Source organism: Mustelus asterias, chromosome 2, assembly GCF_964213995.1.
Source record: "Mustelus asterias chromosome 2, sMusAst1.hap1.1, whole genome shotgun sequence".
Lineage (NCBI taxonomy): Eukaryota > Metazoa > Chordata > Chondrichthyes > Carcharhiniformes > Triakidae > Mustelus > Mustelus asterias.
In genome coordinates, this window is record NC_135802.1 from 81,192,261 (window position 1) to 81,210,515 (window position 18,255).

General features: G+C 43.4%; 1 protein-coding gene across 2 annotated transcripts in view; it reads right to left on the bottom strand.

The window, feature by feature from the left end:
• LOC144509317 (uncharacterized) overlaps positions 1-18,255 on the bottom strand; it is a 201,626-nt gene that overhangs the window by 28,627 nt on the left and 154,744 nt on the right. For both annotated transcript variants that reach the window (XM_078237978.1, XM_078237988.1), the window contains exon 10: positions 14,141-14,267. In XM_078237978.1, the coding sequence (XP_078094104.1) occupies positions 14,141-14,267 (127 nt within the window). The remainder of the gene's footprint in view (positions 1-14,140; positions 14,268-18,255) is intronic.

Consider the following 18,255-nt stretch of genomic DNA (forward strand, 5'->3'; position numbering starts at 1 on the left):
TTGGGCATGTGCTCATTTTCACAATTGGGAATACCTTTAATTTTCTTCTACTGACACTTTGAAACTAAGTTAAAAGACAATCAGTGTTATTTAAGTCTCTGTTCACATCAAGTGACTGACGGAGTTTGTGCAGGCCATTTCTAGTAGGTTGACTAGTAGCGACTTGGGGAACAACCAAATTCAATAAAAATCTAACTAGTTTCTGAGCTAGTTGACTTCATACTGTAATATCATTAAATCATTGGAAAAGAAATTCCGAGCATCCTTGAATTATATTTGCTATTTATGGGCAATTAAACAGCATGGCTTTTCTGCACACTGGTTAAGCCTCATCAACTGAAAGGACAAAATATAAATGTTGCATACAAAAGCATGAAAAAGAATTAAATAGAAAAGGTTCAACAATCTAGGTCCTTCGAGAGGTCATTCTTAATGTAGTATATAATGGGGTCTTCCAATCTACTCCAATATTTCACACAAAAATGAAATGACACTGTACATTCTACACAGCTACCTATCTATTCTACTCCATCCAATCTGATCTCTACATATCCACTTTTCTCCAGTCGCAGCCTGACACAAAGGAAGATGACAGGACATCACTGTAGAGTTCATCAGGGCACCATCTTAGACTCAATAATCCCAACTTCATCAATGACCCTTCATCATAAGATTAGAAGTGGAATTGTTTAATACTGATTCTAGAGCAGGGATACCAAACTTCTCCAGCTGCAGAACTCTTTTGAACTCCCAAGAGTACTGAAGGAACAGCGAAGAAAAAATATTATTGTGCTGAAGGACTTGTGGTAAACCACTGTAGCTTATTGCCTGTGTGTGTGTGTGAGACATGCCTGGACCATGCCCCTGCCGGCCCTGCCTGAGACTCCTCCCCCCCTGGTCCAGGTATAAAGGTGACTGCTCCCCACCCCCCTGCCTCAGTCCGTGGACCAGTTCATCGGCATGGGTGTGCTCCAAGTCTTTTGCGAATAAAAGCCTATTTGTTCAAGCATACAAACTAGTCTTTGCTTGATTGATAGTGCATCAATTTTATTCGCAAAAGTTTTGGGACGGAGCAGATACTAAAACCAGATAGACTAGAATTGGATCCTCAAGCTATAGGAGCCTCTAACAGCTTTGATCACTGGCTGCGATGTTTCGAAACTTTCCTTACCGCCTCCTCCTCCGTCATCCGGACTGAAACCGACAAGCTACACGTGCTCCACGCCCAGGTAAGCGATCAAGTATTCTCGATGATTAGAGAAGCTGAAACTTACAAGGACGCGATTGAACTTTTAAAAGGCCAGTACAACAAACAGTCTAATGAAATCTATGCCAGACATCTTCTGGCTACTCGCAGACAACAGTCGGGAGAATCGGGCGATCAATTCCTGCGTGCGTTGCGAGCACTTGGCAGGGCCTGCAACTGCAAAGCCGTAACAGCCACCCAAAACACTGAGGACTTAATCAGAGCTGCCTATGTCACGGGTGTCAGGTCAAACTATATCCGACAATGACTGCTGGGACAGGGTGGGCTGGACCTACAAAAGACTGTGGCGCTTGCCAAGTCGTTAGAGGTGGCCTTCCGTAATCTCGAGGCTTACACCCCCGACCACGGGGGCGCATCGTGGACATCGTGGTCGCCGCCACCTCTGTACTCGGGAGGGCCGCAGGCCTACGCCACGCCACGTCCCACCAATGACCCGACCGCTGCGGCAGTCTCCGGAGGCCCAAAGTGCTACTTCTGTGGCCTGGGGAAGCACCCCCGACAACGCTGCCCAGTGAAGGATGCGATCGGCTCCGGGTGCGGAAAGAAGGGCCATTACGAGAAGGTATGCAGGGCGAAATCGACCTCCAAGCCCAGTAGCGCCGTGTGTGACCCGCGGGGGCTGCCATCTTGGACGCCAGTAGCCGCGTGTGAGCCATGCATGCCACCATCTTGGATGCCTTCAGCCGCGTGTGAGCCGTGCGGGCCGCCATCTTGGACACCTTCAGCCGCATGTTGGCCGCGCGGGCAGCCATCTTGGACACCATCAGCCGCGTCGCAAAATCCAATGGTGGCTTCGATTACGCTGGACCAATCCAGGCCTCACCAACTCGCCAGGTCCATGATGGACATCGAGGTAAACGGTCGCACTACAAACTGTTTATTTGACTGTGGGAGTACGGAGAGCTTTATTCACCCTAACACAGTGAGTCGCTACACTCTTTCAGTACTGCCAGTGAAGCAAATGATCTCCATGGCTTCAAAGTCCCACTCGGTGGATGTCCTCGGGTACTGCGTGGCCACCCTGACTGTACGGGGCACAGTGTACAAAAATTTCAGGCTCCTCGTGCTGCCACAACTCTGCGCTGCCGTACTCCTGGGGCTAGATTTCCTGTGTCACCTTAAGAGCGTCACCATGGAGTATAATGGGCCTTTCCCCCCGCTCTCCGTTTGCAATCAGCAGTTCTTAGATTACTCCTTTGCACAGCTACCAATGCTACCTCTCACGAAAGAATGTTTGTTTTCCCCAGAAAGTCCTCCTCGGGGATCTCGCTACCGTCGTGGCTGACGTCCCCAGGCCCTGTCCTGCTCCGGAAGCACGTGAGGACCATAAGTCGGACCCCCTGGTCGATAGGGTCCAGCTCCTCCACGCCAACCCCCAATACGCCTATGTGGCGTACCCAGACAGGCGGGAGGACACGGTCTCTATTCGAGACCTGGCACCCGCAGGTGCCCCAGGAACAACGACGACCCACAACCCCACACCCCCAACCCCCAAATACAGCACGCCTGAGCCCCAGGAGTCGCCACCACGCACCCGACAATCGGAAGGGACTACAGACGACTCGAGCAACTACGGCCTGGAGCTGAACCAACACCGCAGCCACCGGAACCGACACCACAACCAGCACTACAGTGGTCGCAGCGGCTGATCAAGCCCCCAGAGAGACTAAATTTGTAATTCTGTAAATATCGTTCCACCCACCTCACCCCCGCCGGACTCTTTTTTAAAAGCAGGGGGTGAATGTGGTAAACCACTGTAGCTTATTGCGTGTGTGTGTGTGTGTGTGACATGCCTGGACATGCTTCTGCCGGCCCTGCCTGAGACTCCTACCCCCCTGGTTCAGGTATAAAGATGACTGCTCCCCACCCCCCTGCCTCAGTCCCTGGACCAGTTCATCGGCATGGGTGTGCTCCAAGTCTTTTGCGAATAAAAGCCTATTTGTTCTAGCATACAAACTAGTCTTTGCTTGATTGATAGTGCATCAGAACTAAACTACAAAAAAAGGATAAAAAGGTACAAACATACAAAAACCTAACTATGGAAGTACTTTCTGTTTCTTATAAGCATACGTTTACTATAAAAGTTTGTTTGTTACAAAACGGACTTGGGTCTCACCTTTTCCTCCATTTTAATGGAAGGAGTGTTGCTACTCCTTTGGTTCAATGGTTCAAATGGGAAGAGTGCTGCTGGAATGCTGGATTCACAGGCAAACACATCTCTCTCTCTCCCACACAGACACTCATCTCCCCCCTCCCACACGCACACACTCATCTCTCTCTCTGCCACAAGCGCACATTCATCTTTCTCTTTCTCCCACACGCACACACTCCACACACACACACTCCACACACCACACACACACGCACAGTCAACTCTCTCTCTCCCACACGCGCACATTCAACTCTCTTTCCCACACGCACACACTTATCTCCCTCTCTCCCACACGCACACACTTATCTCCCTCTCTCCCACACGCACGCACTCAACTCTCTCTCTCCCACACGCATGCACTCAACTCTCTCTCCCACACGCACGCACTCAACTCTCTCTAACCCACACGCACACACACAACTCTCTCTCTTACATGCACACACACTCAGCTCTCTCTCCCACACACACACACTTATCTCCCTCTGTCTCCCACACGCACAACTCTCTCCCACACGCACGCACTTAACTCTTTCTCCCACACGTACTCATCTCTCTTTCCCACATGCACACACTCAACTCTCTCTCCCACACGCACACACTCAACTCTCTCTCCCACACGCACACACTCAACTCTCTCTCCCACACGCACACACTCAACTCTCTCTCCCACACGCACACACTTATCTCCCTCTGTCTCCCACATGCACACACACAACTCTCTCCCACACGCAGGCACTTAACTCTCTCCCGCACGTACTCATCTCTCCCTCCCACATGCATATACTCATCTTTCTCTCTCCCACATGCACGCACTCATTTCTCTCTCTCCCACATGCACGCACTCATTTCTCTCTCTCCCACACGCACACATTCAACTCAAAGCTGACTGCCTAAGACAGATCCACTCACTCAACTGGTGCCCCTGATACTAGACCCATTATCCACCCCTTTCACTAAGTGCACACTGGCTTAGTGTGTATGATCTACAGGATGCAGTGCAGTGGCTCTACAGCACCTGCCTTCCCTGAAAACCCTATGATTGAGAAGAGGAACAACATCACTGGAACGTCAAGATTCCTTTGAGGTCATGCACCATCCAGAATTGGATAGATACTGTCGTTCATCGCCTTTGGGTCAAAATCCTAAACTCCCAGGGTGAACTCTATCACCACAAAGACTGCAATAGTTCAAGGAAAAGGATCAATGCAACCTTCTCAGTGCAACTAGGGATGGCCAATAAATGCATCTTTACCAGTGTCATCCATATGAATAAATAAAAGATATCTGTGTAGGCTATTGTAGTTATCAGTACCTTTCAATGTCTCTGAACTTAAACAATAAACTGAGATAAGCTTACAAGAAGACATTGGCATCAATGTTCTAATTTTTGCTCCCTTAATATCAGTAGTACAATTTGTTCTTTTAAAACAGATTATTGTTGATATGACTACATTCGCATTTCTCCTTGAATTCTCATCTATTATTTGCCCCAAAATGAATTGCAGGTATACCCTGGTCAAGTGAAATATTCAGTGATAAAATAAGTCAGGTTTTAAAATAATGCAATAATGCTTTCTTTGAGTGGTCATCAGTTTACAATTGTTTATCATTTAAGAGAGGCTGCCCACTTTACAATAACATACTTACTGTGATCATCATTATAATTCCACAATATAGAATAGGCTAAATTAATAATAATTTGAAAAATGTTGGAATAGTTTTCCAAAGTGCCTTGCAAAGTTACATTAGAAGCATGAATCCCTTACTTCGAATGATATTGAGTTCTGATTGATTACTTTGTTTCTACTCTAAAATATGGTTTTGCACAAAAAAAGTATCAACATAATTCTAAAGCAGTGTGATTTTAACTGCATGCTTTATTTTACTAGTGCTGTAGATACTCCAGCACTAGGAGTAACTCCACCTTCGCTGCACTTTCTAGTCTTCTCTCGCTGGACAGCAAGATAAAAAATATCTGTTGTGTGTCTGCGAAATGAGAAATCCCTCAAGTTTTTTTCTCTACCTTGCTTGAGATTTTCTGCTTTGTGAAGTCGAGAAGGTGATGGATATCTTCCAAGACCTTCACCAATGTGCTAAGATTCTCTATCTCACTCACATGCGCCCAAGCCTCAGCATGGCACCTGCCCTAGGCAACGGCTCAGTTTGGGAGCTGTGTATAAGATCATGGGTACAAATTCCAGCATGCAATATTGTTAAAAAGGGAGGTTTGCACAGCAGCTTATCTTACATGTCATAATTTCAAAGTGTTTTAAATACAGGAGAGAGCAGCAATTGTTACTATACAGCCAATTGTAGCAGGCATTTGTTCACAGCAACTTCTCACAAATACAAATATAATTCATATTCTTGATACTATTGGTAGAGGGAGAAATATTGAATAGAACACTGAGAACACCATGCTCCATGACACCATAAGATCCTGAACAGATTGATGTAGTCTTAGTCTAGCATCTTACTCACTGGATAGCACTTTCAATCATGTAGAATTCCCTCAATATTACAACAGTGCTAACCTAAATTATGTTCTTGGGTTATAGACCTTCAGTTTACACTTACATTACATTACTGCCAGTTGAATCATGCTGACACCCAAATAATAATTTTAAATTACTGACTATCCAAAATGCAAGAATTCTCTTTTTGATTACCTATCTGCCATAAAATTGTCGTGACAAATAATTGCTTGAAATTATCACATGAAGCAATCACGCACTTATTGTGCAAAACACCTTGAACAGGAAAAGGAATTGCTGATGAGTCAGAACAGTTGGTTCAGTGGAGAATTAAAAGCCGATGAACTATTACTTCATCGCGAATAGAGCAATACTTGAATTCTGATGCAATCTGGAAAACAATCAAAAGGAGATGTGTGGTATGGAAGTGCACATCCAGACTTCAACAGCAGATAAGGAAATTTGAAGAAACACATTGAGGATCTAAGAGTGGACTGAAAGAGTTTAAAAGTGCAATTAGTAAGCATGGAGGAAGAATTCCGAAAAGAACAGAATGACTATGTGAAGTTGCTAAGCTTGTATATGGGTTTCACAGTTGACTTTGAAACAAAGATAACTGAACTCACCAGAGCAGTTGGTGAACTGAATGAGAAAATTAATAAACTTGGAAAAGAGTTGAAAAATCAGAGAGTAAACGAATATTTGGATAAAATTATTAAAGAAGTGGAAACAAAGGCCCTATTTTACCATTTTGATTCTAAGTGCTGGGCGGACTTGAAACTGGGAGTGTTTCAGATTCCGACTTTTAGACCGTTCTCAGGCACCCATACGCACTCTGTCTGCAAAAATATCAGCGATTCCAAATCGCACCGCAGAAGCCTGTGCGCGGTGCTTAAGGCACCTGAAATCCTGCAGCTCCGATCGGCGCCTCCAATTGCACATGTGCAGAAAAAAAATGATAGAATGTGGCTCCCTGCCACATCGCTCCCGGACCGAATAATTTTTCCCACTGGCCCCCACAGACATTGCCCCACCACCCCCAACATTACTGACCCCCTTATCCCCCCACCGCCACCCAGACCGATCACGGGCCTTACCCCCTTCTCCTTCACTGATCTCCTGCAGAGTGACAGCAGACCCCCCCTTCCCCCTCACTGATCTCACGCAGAGTGGCAGCGGACCCCCCCCTTTCCCTCAATGATCAGGCAGAGAGCCGTTAGACCCAACTTCCCTATCCCGCCCGACCGATCTCAAGCAGAGAGCAGTCAGGCCCACCTCCAATCCCCCCCACCCCCACCGATCTCAAGCAGAGAACCATCAGATGCTCAGCACTTACCTCCTCTTTAACTGGAATGCCTGAATCGGACTTTTGTGGAGCATGCTGTTTCGCACCGATTCTGGATGGGCGAATGTCGGTAAGGTTGGGCATGCAGCCCATTAAGTCCATTTAAACGCATGCAATTTGATGGTAAAATTGGGCCCAAAGATTCCATTATTCAAGCATCAACAAGAAGGAAATGAGCATGTGCAGAAGGCTGCGACAAATCTCTTGGAAAAGCTAGAAAATGTTTGAGTGAAGAGAGGAAAATTCTCTCCGTGCAGAATAATTCATCTGAAGAAGAGTCATATAGACTCAAAATCTCCCTCCACAGATGCTGTAGACTTGCTGGTTTTTCCAGCATGTTGTGATTTTATTCATAATTTTTGGTTTAGCCATTGCACCTGTATATAATACGATATGAGTAACTGTGGAACAAATGAAAAGTTCATTCTTACAGTATGTATAAGCAATTTGTTTGAAGTTTATGATGTTAAGTACTTCTCGCAAATAAATTGTAAAACCATTGTAAAGAAACCTTCATAACCTTTCTTTCTTCCAAGTGAGTCAGGTGCTGGATAATCCAACTTAACCTTTTTGTGGACTGGGGGAACCAAGTTTCAATAGGCTGTGGGGGGTTTGCGCATGCACAGACTGGGAGCAAGCGGTGAAGGCGCAATTCAGCACTTTTGTAATTCTTCAGGCCGTGGAAAGGCTCAGTGCATATGCGCAAATAGAAAACAGTGCAAACACTGGATCATGTGGTTGGGGAGCGGAGTGTCATGGTCAAGAAAAGTCCGAGGCCGGGGACAGAAAGGGGGAAAACAAGGAGAGGTCCAAAAAGAGTCCCAGACTGGGAGAGGTTCGTGCTATGGAGGAGGAGCAGAGAAAGAGGCTCCAAGCAGAAAAACGGCTGCGATTGGTAGACTTTAAGTGGGGAGGGCTCAAGAGAAGCCCCGTGCTTGAAAAAATCTATGAGGTGGTTTATAGACAACACTCATCAGGAGACGGTTGGTAATTCTATGCTGCAGGCCACTGTGTTTTCCATGGCCAAAGAACTGAAATTGTGCTTGTGAGTTTCTACTGGAGTGTGGAGTTGGGAGTCCAGGACAAGGAGTCTCAAGAGATGAGACTGAAATCCTGGGAGGTGGGCTGATGTTGAAATTGTTTCAATTGAAATTGGAAAGAATGTCAAGATGAAATCTTTGAAGGTAAAGACTGGAAACAAACATGAGAGTGAGAGAGAACTTCAATTAGATAGGATGACTCTCAATGTTTACTGACATCTTTTTATTAATGACTTAGAGGAGGGGGCTGAAGGGTGGATAAGTAAATTTGCTGATGACACCAAGATTGGTGGAGTAGTGGATGGGGTGGAGGGCTGTTGTAGGCTGCAAAGAGACATAGATAGGATGCAAAGCTGGGCTGAAAAATGGCAAATGGAGTTTAACCCTGATAAATGTGAGGTGATTCATTTTGGTAGGACTAATTTAAATGTGGATTACAGGGTCAAAGGTAGGGTTCTGAAGACTGTGGAGGAACAGAGAGATCTTGGGGTCCATATCCACAGATCTCTGAAGGTTGCCACTCAAGTGGATAGAGCTGTGAAGAAGGCCTATAGTGTGTTAGCTTTTATTAACAGGGGGGTTGAAGTTTAAGAGCTGTGGGGTTATGCTGCAACTGTACAGGACCTTGGTGAGACCACATTTGGAATATTGTGTGCAGTTCTGGTCACCTCACTATAAAAAGGATGTGGAAGCGCTGGAAAGAGTGCAGAGGAGATTTACCAGGATGCTGCCTGGTTTGGAGGGCAGGTCTTATGAGGAAAGGTTGAGGGAGCTAGGGCTGTTCTCTCTGGAGCGAAGGAGGCTGAGGGGAGACTTAATAGAGGTTTATAAAATGATGAAGGGGATAGGTAGAGTGAACATTCAAGGACTATTTCCTCGGGTGGATGGAGCTATTACAAGGGGGCATAACTACAGGGTTCGTGGTGGGAGATATAGGAAGAATATCAGAGGTAGGTTCTTTATGCAGAGAGTGGTTGGGGTGTGGAATGGACTGCCTGCAGTGATAGTGGAGTCAGACACTTTAGGAACATTTAAGCAGTTATTGGATAGGCACATGGAGCACACCAGGATGATAGGGAGTGGGATAGCTTGATCTTGGTTTCAGATAAAGCTCGGCACAACATCGTGGGCCGAAGGGCCTGTTCTGTGCTGTACTGTTCTATGTTCTATATGTTCTATCTGGGTGGATTGTTGAGAAATGTGTGGAATCTGTCTTGGTTGCATCTACCATTAATTGTGCAGTGTGATGTGCTCAACCACAGTTTGATGGTTAATTCACATGTACCGTATATTAACCCTGAATGTTATGAATGAGTACAAGATAAATCTTGTAAATTGTTTTCTCTTTCTGACCTTGTATTATAAAATTTATTTTTGTTTGTTCAAAACTCATCGAATCTTGTGGTTTTATTTGATTAGCAAGTATCTTGAATCTCAAACTTTATCTACTTTAAACAAGGGTTAATGGACCTTAACTGATCTTATAAAAAACCTGGGGGTCTGGTCCAGAATCATAACACATCTCTTTATTATTACCTGTGGTATTTTCCTGTCTATCCCTTGTGGTTCTAATTGCCACACAGCCTTCCTTTCTTTAATGAAATATTTCACAATTTTGTTTTATGTTCCTTGATAATTTAATTCCATAGTTCCTCTTTCCCTTCCTAATTGTTGTTGGACTTCTCTCCTAACCTTTTTGTATTGTTTCGTATCATGCCCTCCTCTGCTGTCTGTGTATTTAGGTTCGCCTCTTTCCTAATCCTCAATAGTTCCTTCATGTGTTTCTTCATCAACGGAGTCCCACTAGCGTTTAATTTATTCTTTCCTTTTAGCAGAATTTTCTCTGAATTCTGTTGGACACCGATGAAATGGTTCCCATTGCTGTTCTACATCATTGTTTGTCAATATAACTGTACATTTTATTTTCCCAAATTCTATACTCAGCCCCTCAAGTCAGCTTTTCTCCAATCTGTCAACTAGTTTTTGTCATCTCCATCATCATCTTAAAGAGATATATTGCCCTAATTTTGCTTCTCTTAATTGCTCTGGTTCATTCATCATTATAGGATCAAATAGCAAATCTTCCCTTGTTGGGCTTTTTACATACTGGATTAGAAAGTGTATGAACACCAGTTTTTGTATCTATCACTTCTGTACAATTATTATCAGGATATTTGAAATCCCTATGATTATTATTCTGTGTTATTTTACTCAATTCCCCAATCCATCTGGCTATTTCTTCATCCAACCTATGAAGTGGTCTGTAGACAGCATCTGTTAGTGTGGTTGATCCTTCATTACTTTTTATAGAATCCCTACAGTGCAGAAGGAGGCCATTTGGCCCATCAAGTCTGCACTGACTTTCTGACAAGGTATCTTACCCAGGCTTTTCCCCCCACCCTATCCCTGTAACCACACACATTTACCATGGCTAACCTATCTAACCTACACATCTTGGGAGACCAAAGGGTAACTTAGCTCTTTATGGATTTTATTTTATTTTTTGCTGATAGCTGCATCCCTTTTTTTCTACTACTATTGTATTATCCCTAATGAGTACAGTTATTTCACCACCCCATTTCCCCTCTGTCTTTTCTAAATATATTATACCCTGCAATTTTTCTGTTGCCATATCTCAGTAATCTCTATTATGTCTAGTTTCCCCAACATATGACTGCCTCCAGCTCTCCTGTTTTATTACAGCCACTCTGTGCATTGCGTACAGACATTTTAACTCATTTTTAATAGGATTTCCTTGCTGCTTTCACATACTGCCAGGTACATCAGAGAAACACACTGCACTACACCTAGTGACACATTTCTCCCTCTCTCTTCCTCTCTCACAGGAGAAAGTGATGTACAACCAGATGCACAGAAGCAGCAGGGGCTAACTGGCGAAGGTAGGCACTGTTGCATGTTCTTGGACCCATGGAGAAACAAGTTTATTTTGTTAGTGTCACAAGGAAGCTTACATTAACACCGCAATGAAGTTACTGTGAAAATCCCCTCGTTGCCACACTCTGGCACCTGTTCGGGTACACTGAAGGAGAATTTAGCATGGCTAATGCATCTAACCAGCACATCTTTGGACTGTGGGAGGAAACTGGAACACCCGGAGGAAACCCACATAGACACGGGGAGAATGTGCAAACTCCACACAGACAGTGACCCAAGCCGGGAATTGAACCCGGGTCCCTGGCGCTATGAGGCAGCAGTGCTAACCACAGTGCCACTGTATCACCCATAGTGCTTGCCATTGCTGGAACAACTGCGACTAAGGCCCGTGATAGAGCTGAAACTATTGAACATGATGGTATGTTCATACCTGGTCCTCCTTCAGGAGGGATCTCTTACTTTTCCTCCTCCCTTTGCCACAACAGCATTTTTGCTTTGAGATACCCAGAAAATGCTACCTGACCAGGTGGTGGTGGAAAATAAAGGAGTGGTGGAAGAAGAGGAGATTGATGATCAAGAAACACCATAACATATGCTGACATTCGCAGCCACCAGTTCAGACACTGACAGTGTGTGCACCTTTGAAGGTGGCCTAGAGGTGTTATCTGTACACAGTGAAACAAGGGGAAAGCATAATGCAGGAAACAACTCGTCAGAGGGCGGTTCCACACTTGTTGGGCTCTGGAGGACTCAGGTGAGGATTTGATAGAGTGTCATATAGAAAAAGGGTGATTGAGATGCACGCAGAAATGATTGGTTCATTCAAAGGCTGTAAGAAAACCTGTGATCACTGTCAAGATGCATGGAGAAGTTCAGCACCAGCTTTGTGCAGAAACTGGTGCAGAGTTTGGGGTCCATCCTTTCCAGTATGGAAATGACAGCCAGCACCATAAAAACACTTGCAGACCAACCATGATGTAGCTTCAGATGGTCGATGTCTCGGGTTTCTACTGCAACACAAGGAGAAGTTATGCGAAGTTGGAGTGCTGGAGAGAAAGCACTGATTTATCTCTTGCAAACACATCTTGCTGCATGCTCAGACTGCTGCCACCATGGCTGCAGATACCAGTATTCAAAGGTGCAGGATCTCACAGCAGTCCAGCAATCTGTGCTCTGGTAGATACCAGGGTTTCTGAAGTATTATGCCAGGGGAATAGCAGTAGCTCAGTGGAGCATGAACATACTCTCTTCTCTCAGGATGACAGCATTTGTGCTCCTATTACTCCCACTCTGTCAGTGTCCTTATTGGTGTCTCTCAGCTAGCACACACTGCTATCACCAATGCCAAGCTAATACAGTCTTAAGCCAGGCCCTCAATAGTCGCCTTCAAGGCCATCTTCAGTCTTCATCAGGACTGCACTGCACTGCAAACGGAAATTAGAGGGAGCATTTCCCTGCACAATAGAAAACATATGCTAACGATCTTACCAAAATGGTATCTGGTGCAGCCCACTTCAGAAGTGTACAAGAGCAGTGCAAATGCCATTTTGGTTCTGGATCGGCATGTGTAGAAGCGAACTGTAGTTCTGAGTTGCAAGTCCAAAGGGTCTACAGTAATGCGAAATTCCTCCAGTTTTGAGGAACCTTTTGTTGCTGTCAGAAACATCAGTCAGATGGTTTCCAGCCCTAGTGCTCATCATGCAAAAGCCACAAAAAGAACTTGTATTGATATCAGGAAATTCCTCAAAACTAAAAAGGGACTTTCACAGCTAAAATGTTCTACATTAAAGAGCCCATCAAGCCCAACCCTAACCTCTCCAACTACTGATATTCATTGTTCTCTACATAATACATGATATTTTAGTAACCAATTGTTCACTAATACTATGTGGGCTTAAATTCGTTATATTCATAATCTTTCATAATTGCATGCATACATTTTAAACATCAACCCACCTTGTTTGTATTTACTAACAAGAATATGATTTTTATAAACTCTGAGATATATAATATAGGGACAAACATCTAGCCCAGGTTTATACTGCTATTATTTGGAAATGTTATTCTCTAATTATTCACTGATCAAACATGCCTTTGTGGTAATCATATAAAAACAAATTTGCTTTTTTTGGACTGCATTTTTAATAAAAGAAAAGGGCAGAATTTTACATACCCTTTTGTGGTTTGCAGGGGGTGGAGGGGGATCCATTTGCTTCCCTGGATGGCCTTCCCACTGGTCCCTATCCTACCCGGATCTTTCACTAGGTGAGGCCTAGTTGTCTAATTAATGACCACATAAAGCACCATTTCCCACCCAGTCTCAATTTTCAAACTGGTGGGAGGAGTTCTGGAGCAGGAGGTAAGCCTGGAAAATGACCCTGCTCGGGCCTTGAGTAGGAAGAGGGGGCCACTTCCATCAATCGCCTTCCTTCAACATTGGACACATCCACCCCCACACCCCCACCTCCACCAACAAGGTCTGCCTTGATGAGTGCCCTCCTCCCAGCACCACCAACCCTCCACACTCCCAGTCTCACCTCCTCTCCTGGCCCTGAGATCCCCCATTTTCATCCTGGCACTGTATTCCTGGATTTGGACTCTGGGGACTGCTTGTAATCCCAGTTCTGATCACTGCAGCTTCTGGCGCTGCTGAGACTAGAGAGTTGCTGGGCAATTAGATTGGCTGGCCACTCTGAAATGTGGGACGTCCTCCTGAGTGAAGGGTGGCAGTCCCACGTGCAGCCAATTAACCCTCTTTGGACCGTTAAATGGCTGTGGATCAGCCAGTATCAGTGGCGATGTATTCTCCACCGACTTATCTGCTACCAAACCGGGAAACCCTGCTGTCTGAAAATTCCCGGCCACAATGCAAAAATCTTACCTGAATTCCATGTGGCTTCGATATACATTTCATGAAGTTGTTTAGCCAAAAAAACTGAATACTGCAAGAATATCAAAGTTTCTTACCAGCATTGTCGAATATCTTTGAATTATTGTGTATGCCATTAATTACAAAGTGATGAGAAGTGACACAGAACTCTCCGCAGCCATTCTCATCACTTCCATGACCTGTAATCACAGCATACAATTCCACCTGAAATACAATTAAAATGTCTAATGAGTCATTAAAAATACCAAAAATTAAAACACAGACTGTCCTCTTAAGACCAAGTGCAGTTAAATCTCACTCTGCAATACTGCTACATAATCTGTTACCAGATTTATATAATATTTAAATAAATGGGCAATGCATCTATTAAAATACAAGACAAAAGAATTTCCAATAGAACTGTTACGTGTCTTTTCGTTAATATCATATAATGTGATTTAATTCGCAGAAATACATTCCAAAAAAACACTGCATTAGATTGACACCCACTCAAGGATCATTACAATGAGTGCCCGGTTAATTCAGGTTGTAGAAAAGCAGCATGCATCATATCAATCTATAAAGAAGTTCTGCCATCAGGCCAAAGTAGCTAGCTTGAACAGTGAAAAGTCAAGCAGCATGGGTCAGAATCTTTCACAACCTGAACTAAACAACTGCCAATGTTAAAAAAGAGAGGTATCCCTATGACCTGGATTTTAACAGCATTAACAACTTATAAGGCACTTTTAACATAATTAACATCTCAAGATGCTTCACAATTGCATTATAGAACTAAGTATGCCTCATAAAGAGATATTAGGTTCGATGGCCAAAAGCTTGGTCAAAGAGCTAGTTTTTAAGAAGCATCCTAAAGGAGTTAAGTAAGGTAGAGAGACTGGGAGCTACAGGCAGAGTATTCCAATGCAAGGGGCCTAGGCCAATAAAGGCACAGACAACTAATAGTAGAGCAATTAACACTGGGGATATACAGGGTGACACAATTAAATGAGCACAGCTATCTTGGAGGGCTATGGAGCTCGAGCTGATTACAGAGTCAGGGAGGAGCAAGGTCATTGAGGGAGCTGTAAATATGGATGAGAATTTTAAAATTGAGACATAGTTTGACAGGGAGCCAATGTAGGTCAGCAATCATGAGGTGATAGGGGAATGGGACTTGATTTGTTGCGACTTAAGACATGGGTAGCAGAGCTTTGGATGACTTCAAGTTTACAGAGGGTAGAATGTAGGAGGCTAGCCACGACTCCATTAAAACAGTCAAGTCTAGAGTTAACAAAAATATGGATGAGGGTGTCAGCAGCAAACGGCCTGAGATGGGGTGAAGTTGGCCGTTATCCCAGAAAAGGGTGCTCTTAAAAGGTAGCAAAATATAAAATTGGAAGCTCACCTCAGAAACAAATGTGACACCAAAGTTGGGAACAGATTGGTGCAATCTTAAACTGTTATCAGGGAGAGTAATGGAATCGGTGACAAGGGAATAGAGCTTGCAACAGGGACCAAAAACAATCACTTTGGGGGGGATGGCTGCAGGCCACACTGGAGACAAAAATTCTAAACTTCCCTAGTGAGTTCCAGTAGATTTTATTTCCTACGCATAGCTTCAGTTAAATTCCCATCTGAAACAGACCCTTCCAGGCTGTTATTTCTGGATGATCCTAACAGAAAATTCTCACTAAGATTACTGCAATCCTGTAGTGAGAGGATGACAGGCACCAACACTTGCTTGCAAATGTAATTTTATGCATATGATTTTATTTCTTTTCGTGAACGATATTAGACTTGCAAAAATCATTACATCTTGAACTTGGCAGCACCTATGCAAGATTGAGAGCTACATTTCTCTCTACATCAGTTTATACCAACAACATAGTTATGTTAATTTGGAAAGAGAGGCATAAAATAGATTGTAAATCCTAAAGATCAGTGTAAATTCTATGCCAGAATGCTAAAGTAGCCACATAGCATGACATTCCTAGTTTAAGTTCTGTTTGGTAATCTTGGAGGCTAATTTTCCACTTAGGCGAGAACCTGGAGAGTGATCATTCTCCAATGTAACATCTGGCCAATTTTCATCCTACTGTCTTCAAAATAAAACTGGTCAGGGTCCTACTGCGTATGGGTGATGCACTCCACTATATTACTCCCCAGGCAGCAAAGTTGAAAATTACCCCCTTATGTTAGCAGTGGGTTTTCTAGGTTATGAAAAAAACATGAGGAGCACATCTGTGATTATCCATTGGGACAAGCTCCACACCAGGAGTAGATGAAATTGGCCAACTAATTATTTCCAAAATATTGTTCAAAGGAAGCTCTGGGAGACTTGCCTAGGATGTGACAGTGGAATGCTTTGTGTACTCTTACTACTAGATGAAGGATGATTTTAATTTAGTTACAATAGAGCAGAAATTCATCTCGGGCTGGGGCAAAACATGTGGTATCAGATTGGCCATCTGTTCCATGCAGCATCTGGTATTCAGTTACATTGCAGACGCTGGAATTAACCATTACTTTCCACATATCAGAAAATAGCGTGTGAACGTTGGCTGTGAATTTGTCTACATAACAACAGTAACACAATTATAAAGTAATCAGTTGTTTCAGCAATACTAGGCTCCTACCTGGTTTTGGAGTCAAACTGGCTAACATTAACTTGGATAGCTTTGGGATACTAAGGGAACTAAAGGCACTAACTAAATGCAAGGTGTTTCTTTTCATTTGGCATAAAAAGGCTGGTGAACTGCATGGAGACTCATTTTGGAAATCGCTGGGAAAATTCTATCCATGCAATGTAGGTAAAGGCAATGATTTCTGGAAAGACAAAAAAACACTTAGCACAGATCTTGAATCCCAGTAAAGCTGCGTGTAGGATAGTATTAACCACCTCATTTCCAAACCCAGCCAAGAGCATAATATTTTTGAAGCAAATTACTTTGCTGCAATCCTGGTGTGAAAATACTCTCTAGTCCAGGGGCACTGTGCATGAACAGAAAGCACGCAATGTTATATCCTTTAAAAATGCCAATACCATTTTAGTTTCTCCCACTGGAGGAAAATTTATTCTGCAGTAGAACATAAATGAAGGATTGAAGGAATAAGCTGTTAGGATTGTGGATAATAAAAACTAGGATGTGTCCTAAATTGTTCTTCTGTTTTGTCTTAGAGGTACTTTAATTCACAGAGTTGGTCCATGGAGATAAATAATAGAAGAAGCTCTGTGATGAACTTAAGGATTTTAAGTGTTGGTGGTATTGCTGTGCTGAGGATATGATTAGGTTTCTTTGTGTTTAATTCTCTGCCAAGTATTTTTTATGCTTTGAAGGAGAATTCTCAAAGGAAGATACAAGTTATATTATTTTTAACTTGTTATAAAATGTAATCACTTTCAAAATGGAATTTCTTTCAATGCTTATTAGTAATCCATTGTATAAGTATGTAAAATCTGCTTTCAGTGTTGTCATGACCAAACAATCAGTGGCTAGAAGCAGTAAGAAGTGAACAAAATGTGTTTTAGCCTTGGTGCGCATGTCCTTGAATTAACATGATCGACTTTGATCAATTCAAAACTACCTCTTATGCTATTTTGCTACTTGATTATTTCTAAGGATTTCTAAGCAAAATTATACTGAATTAACAAGAGTGATTAAATTGCGGCAGAATTAACGCAGGCAATATGTACCTGCAATCGGGGCATGGTCATCCTGCAATAATGCAAGACCAGCTCATTTACACAATGTGCCAACAGGATATCAGGATCATATGACAGGTTATTTGATGAATGCCTTTCTGAGCACTGCTGGTCACTGTACTTCTTTTCTTTTACTGTGAATGAAAAATATCTAGAGCAAGTTGACAAAGCAGAATCTCTCTATTCAAAAATCATGTTTGGAGGCCTTTTAGCAGGAGGAATGAGACGCTTCTTGGAGTTAAAGAACATCCTCTAAAGAAGAGCAGCATTGGAGCAGACTGGCTTGAGAATGCTGAAATAGTCACTGCTATCGCACTAGTACACTAGGTAAAGAAAAGGTTTGCTGATCTATGAACGGTGCCACAGCAAGTGTGCTCTCAATATACAATTTACTTAATATTACAATGTCAAGATTAGATCTGAAAGCTTGACAGCCATGTTCTCCCACACAGATTTCTGGTCAAGAGTGTGAGGTTGCAGAGAACAGCAGGAAATAGCACCGATAATGGA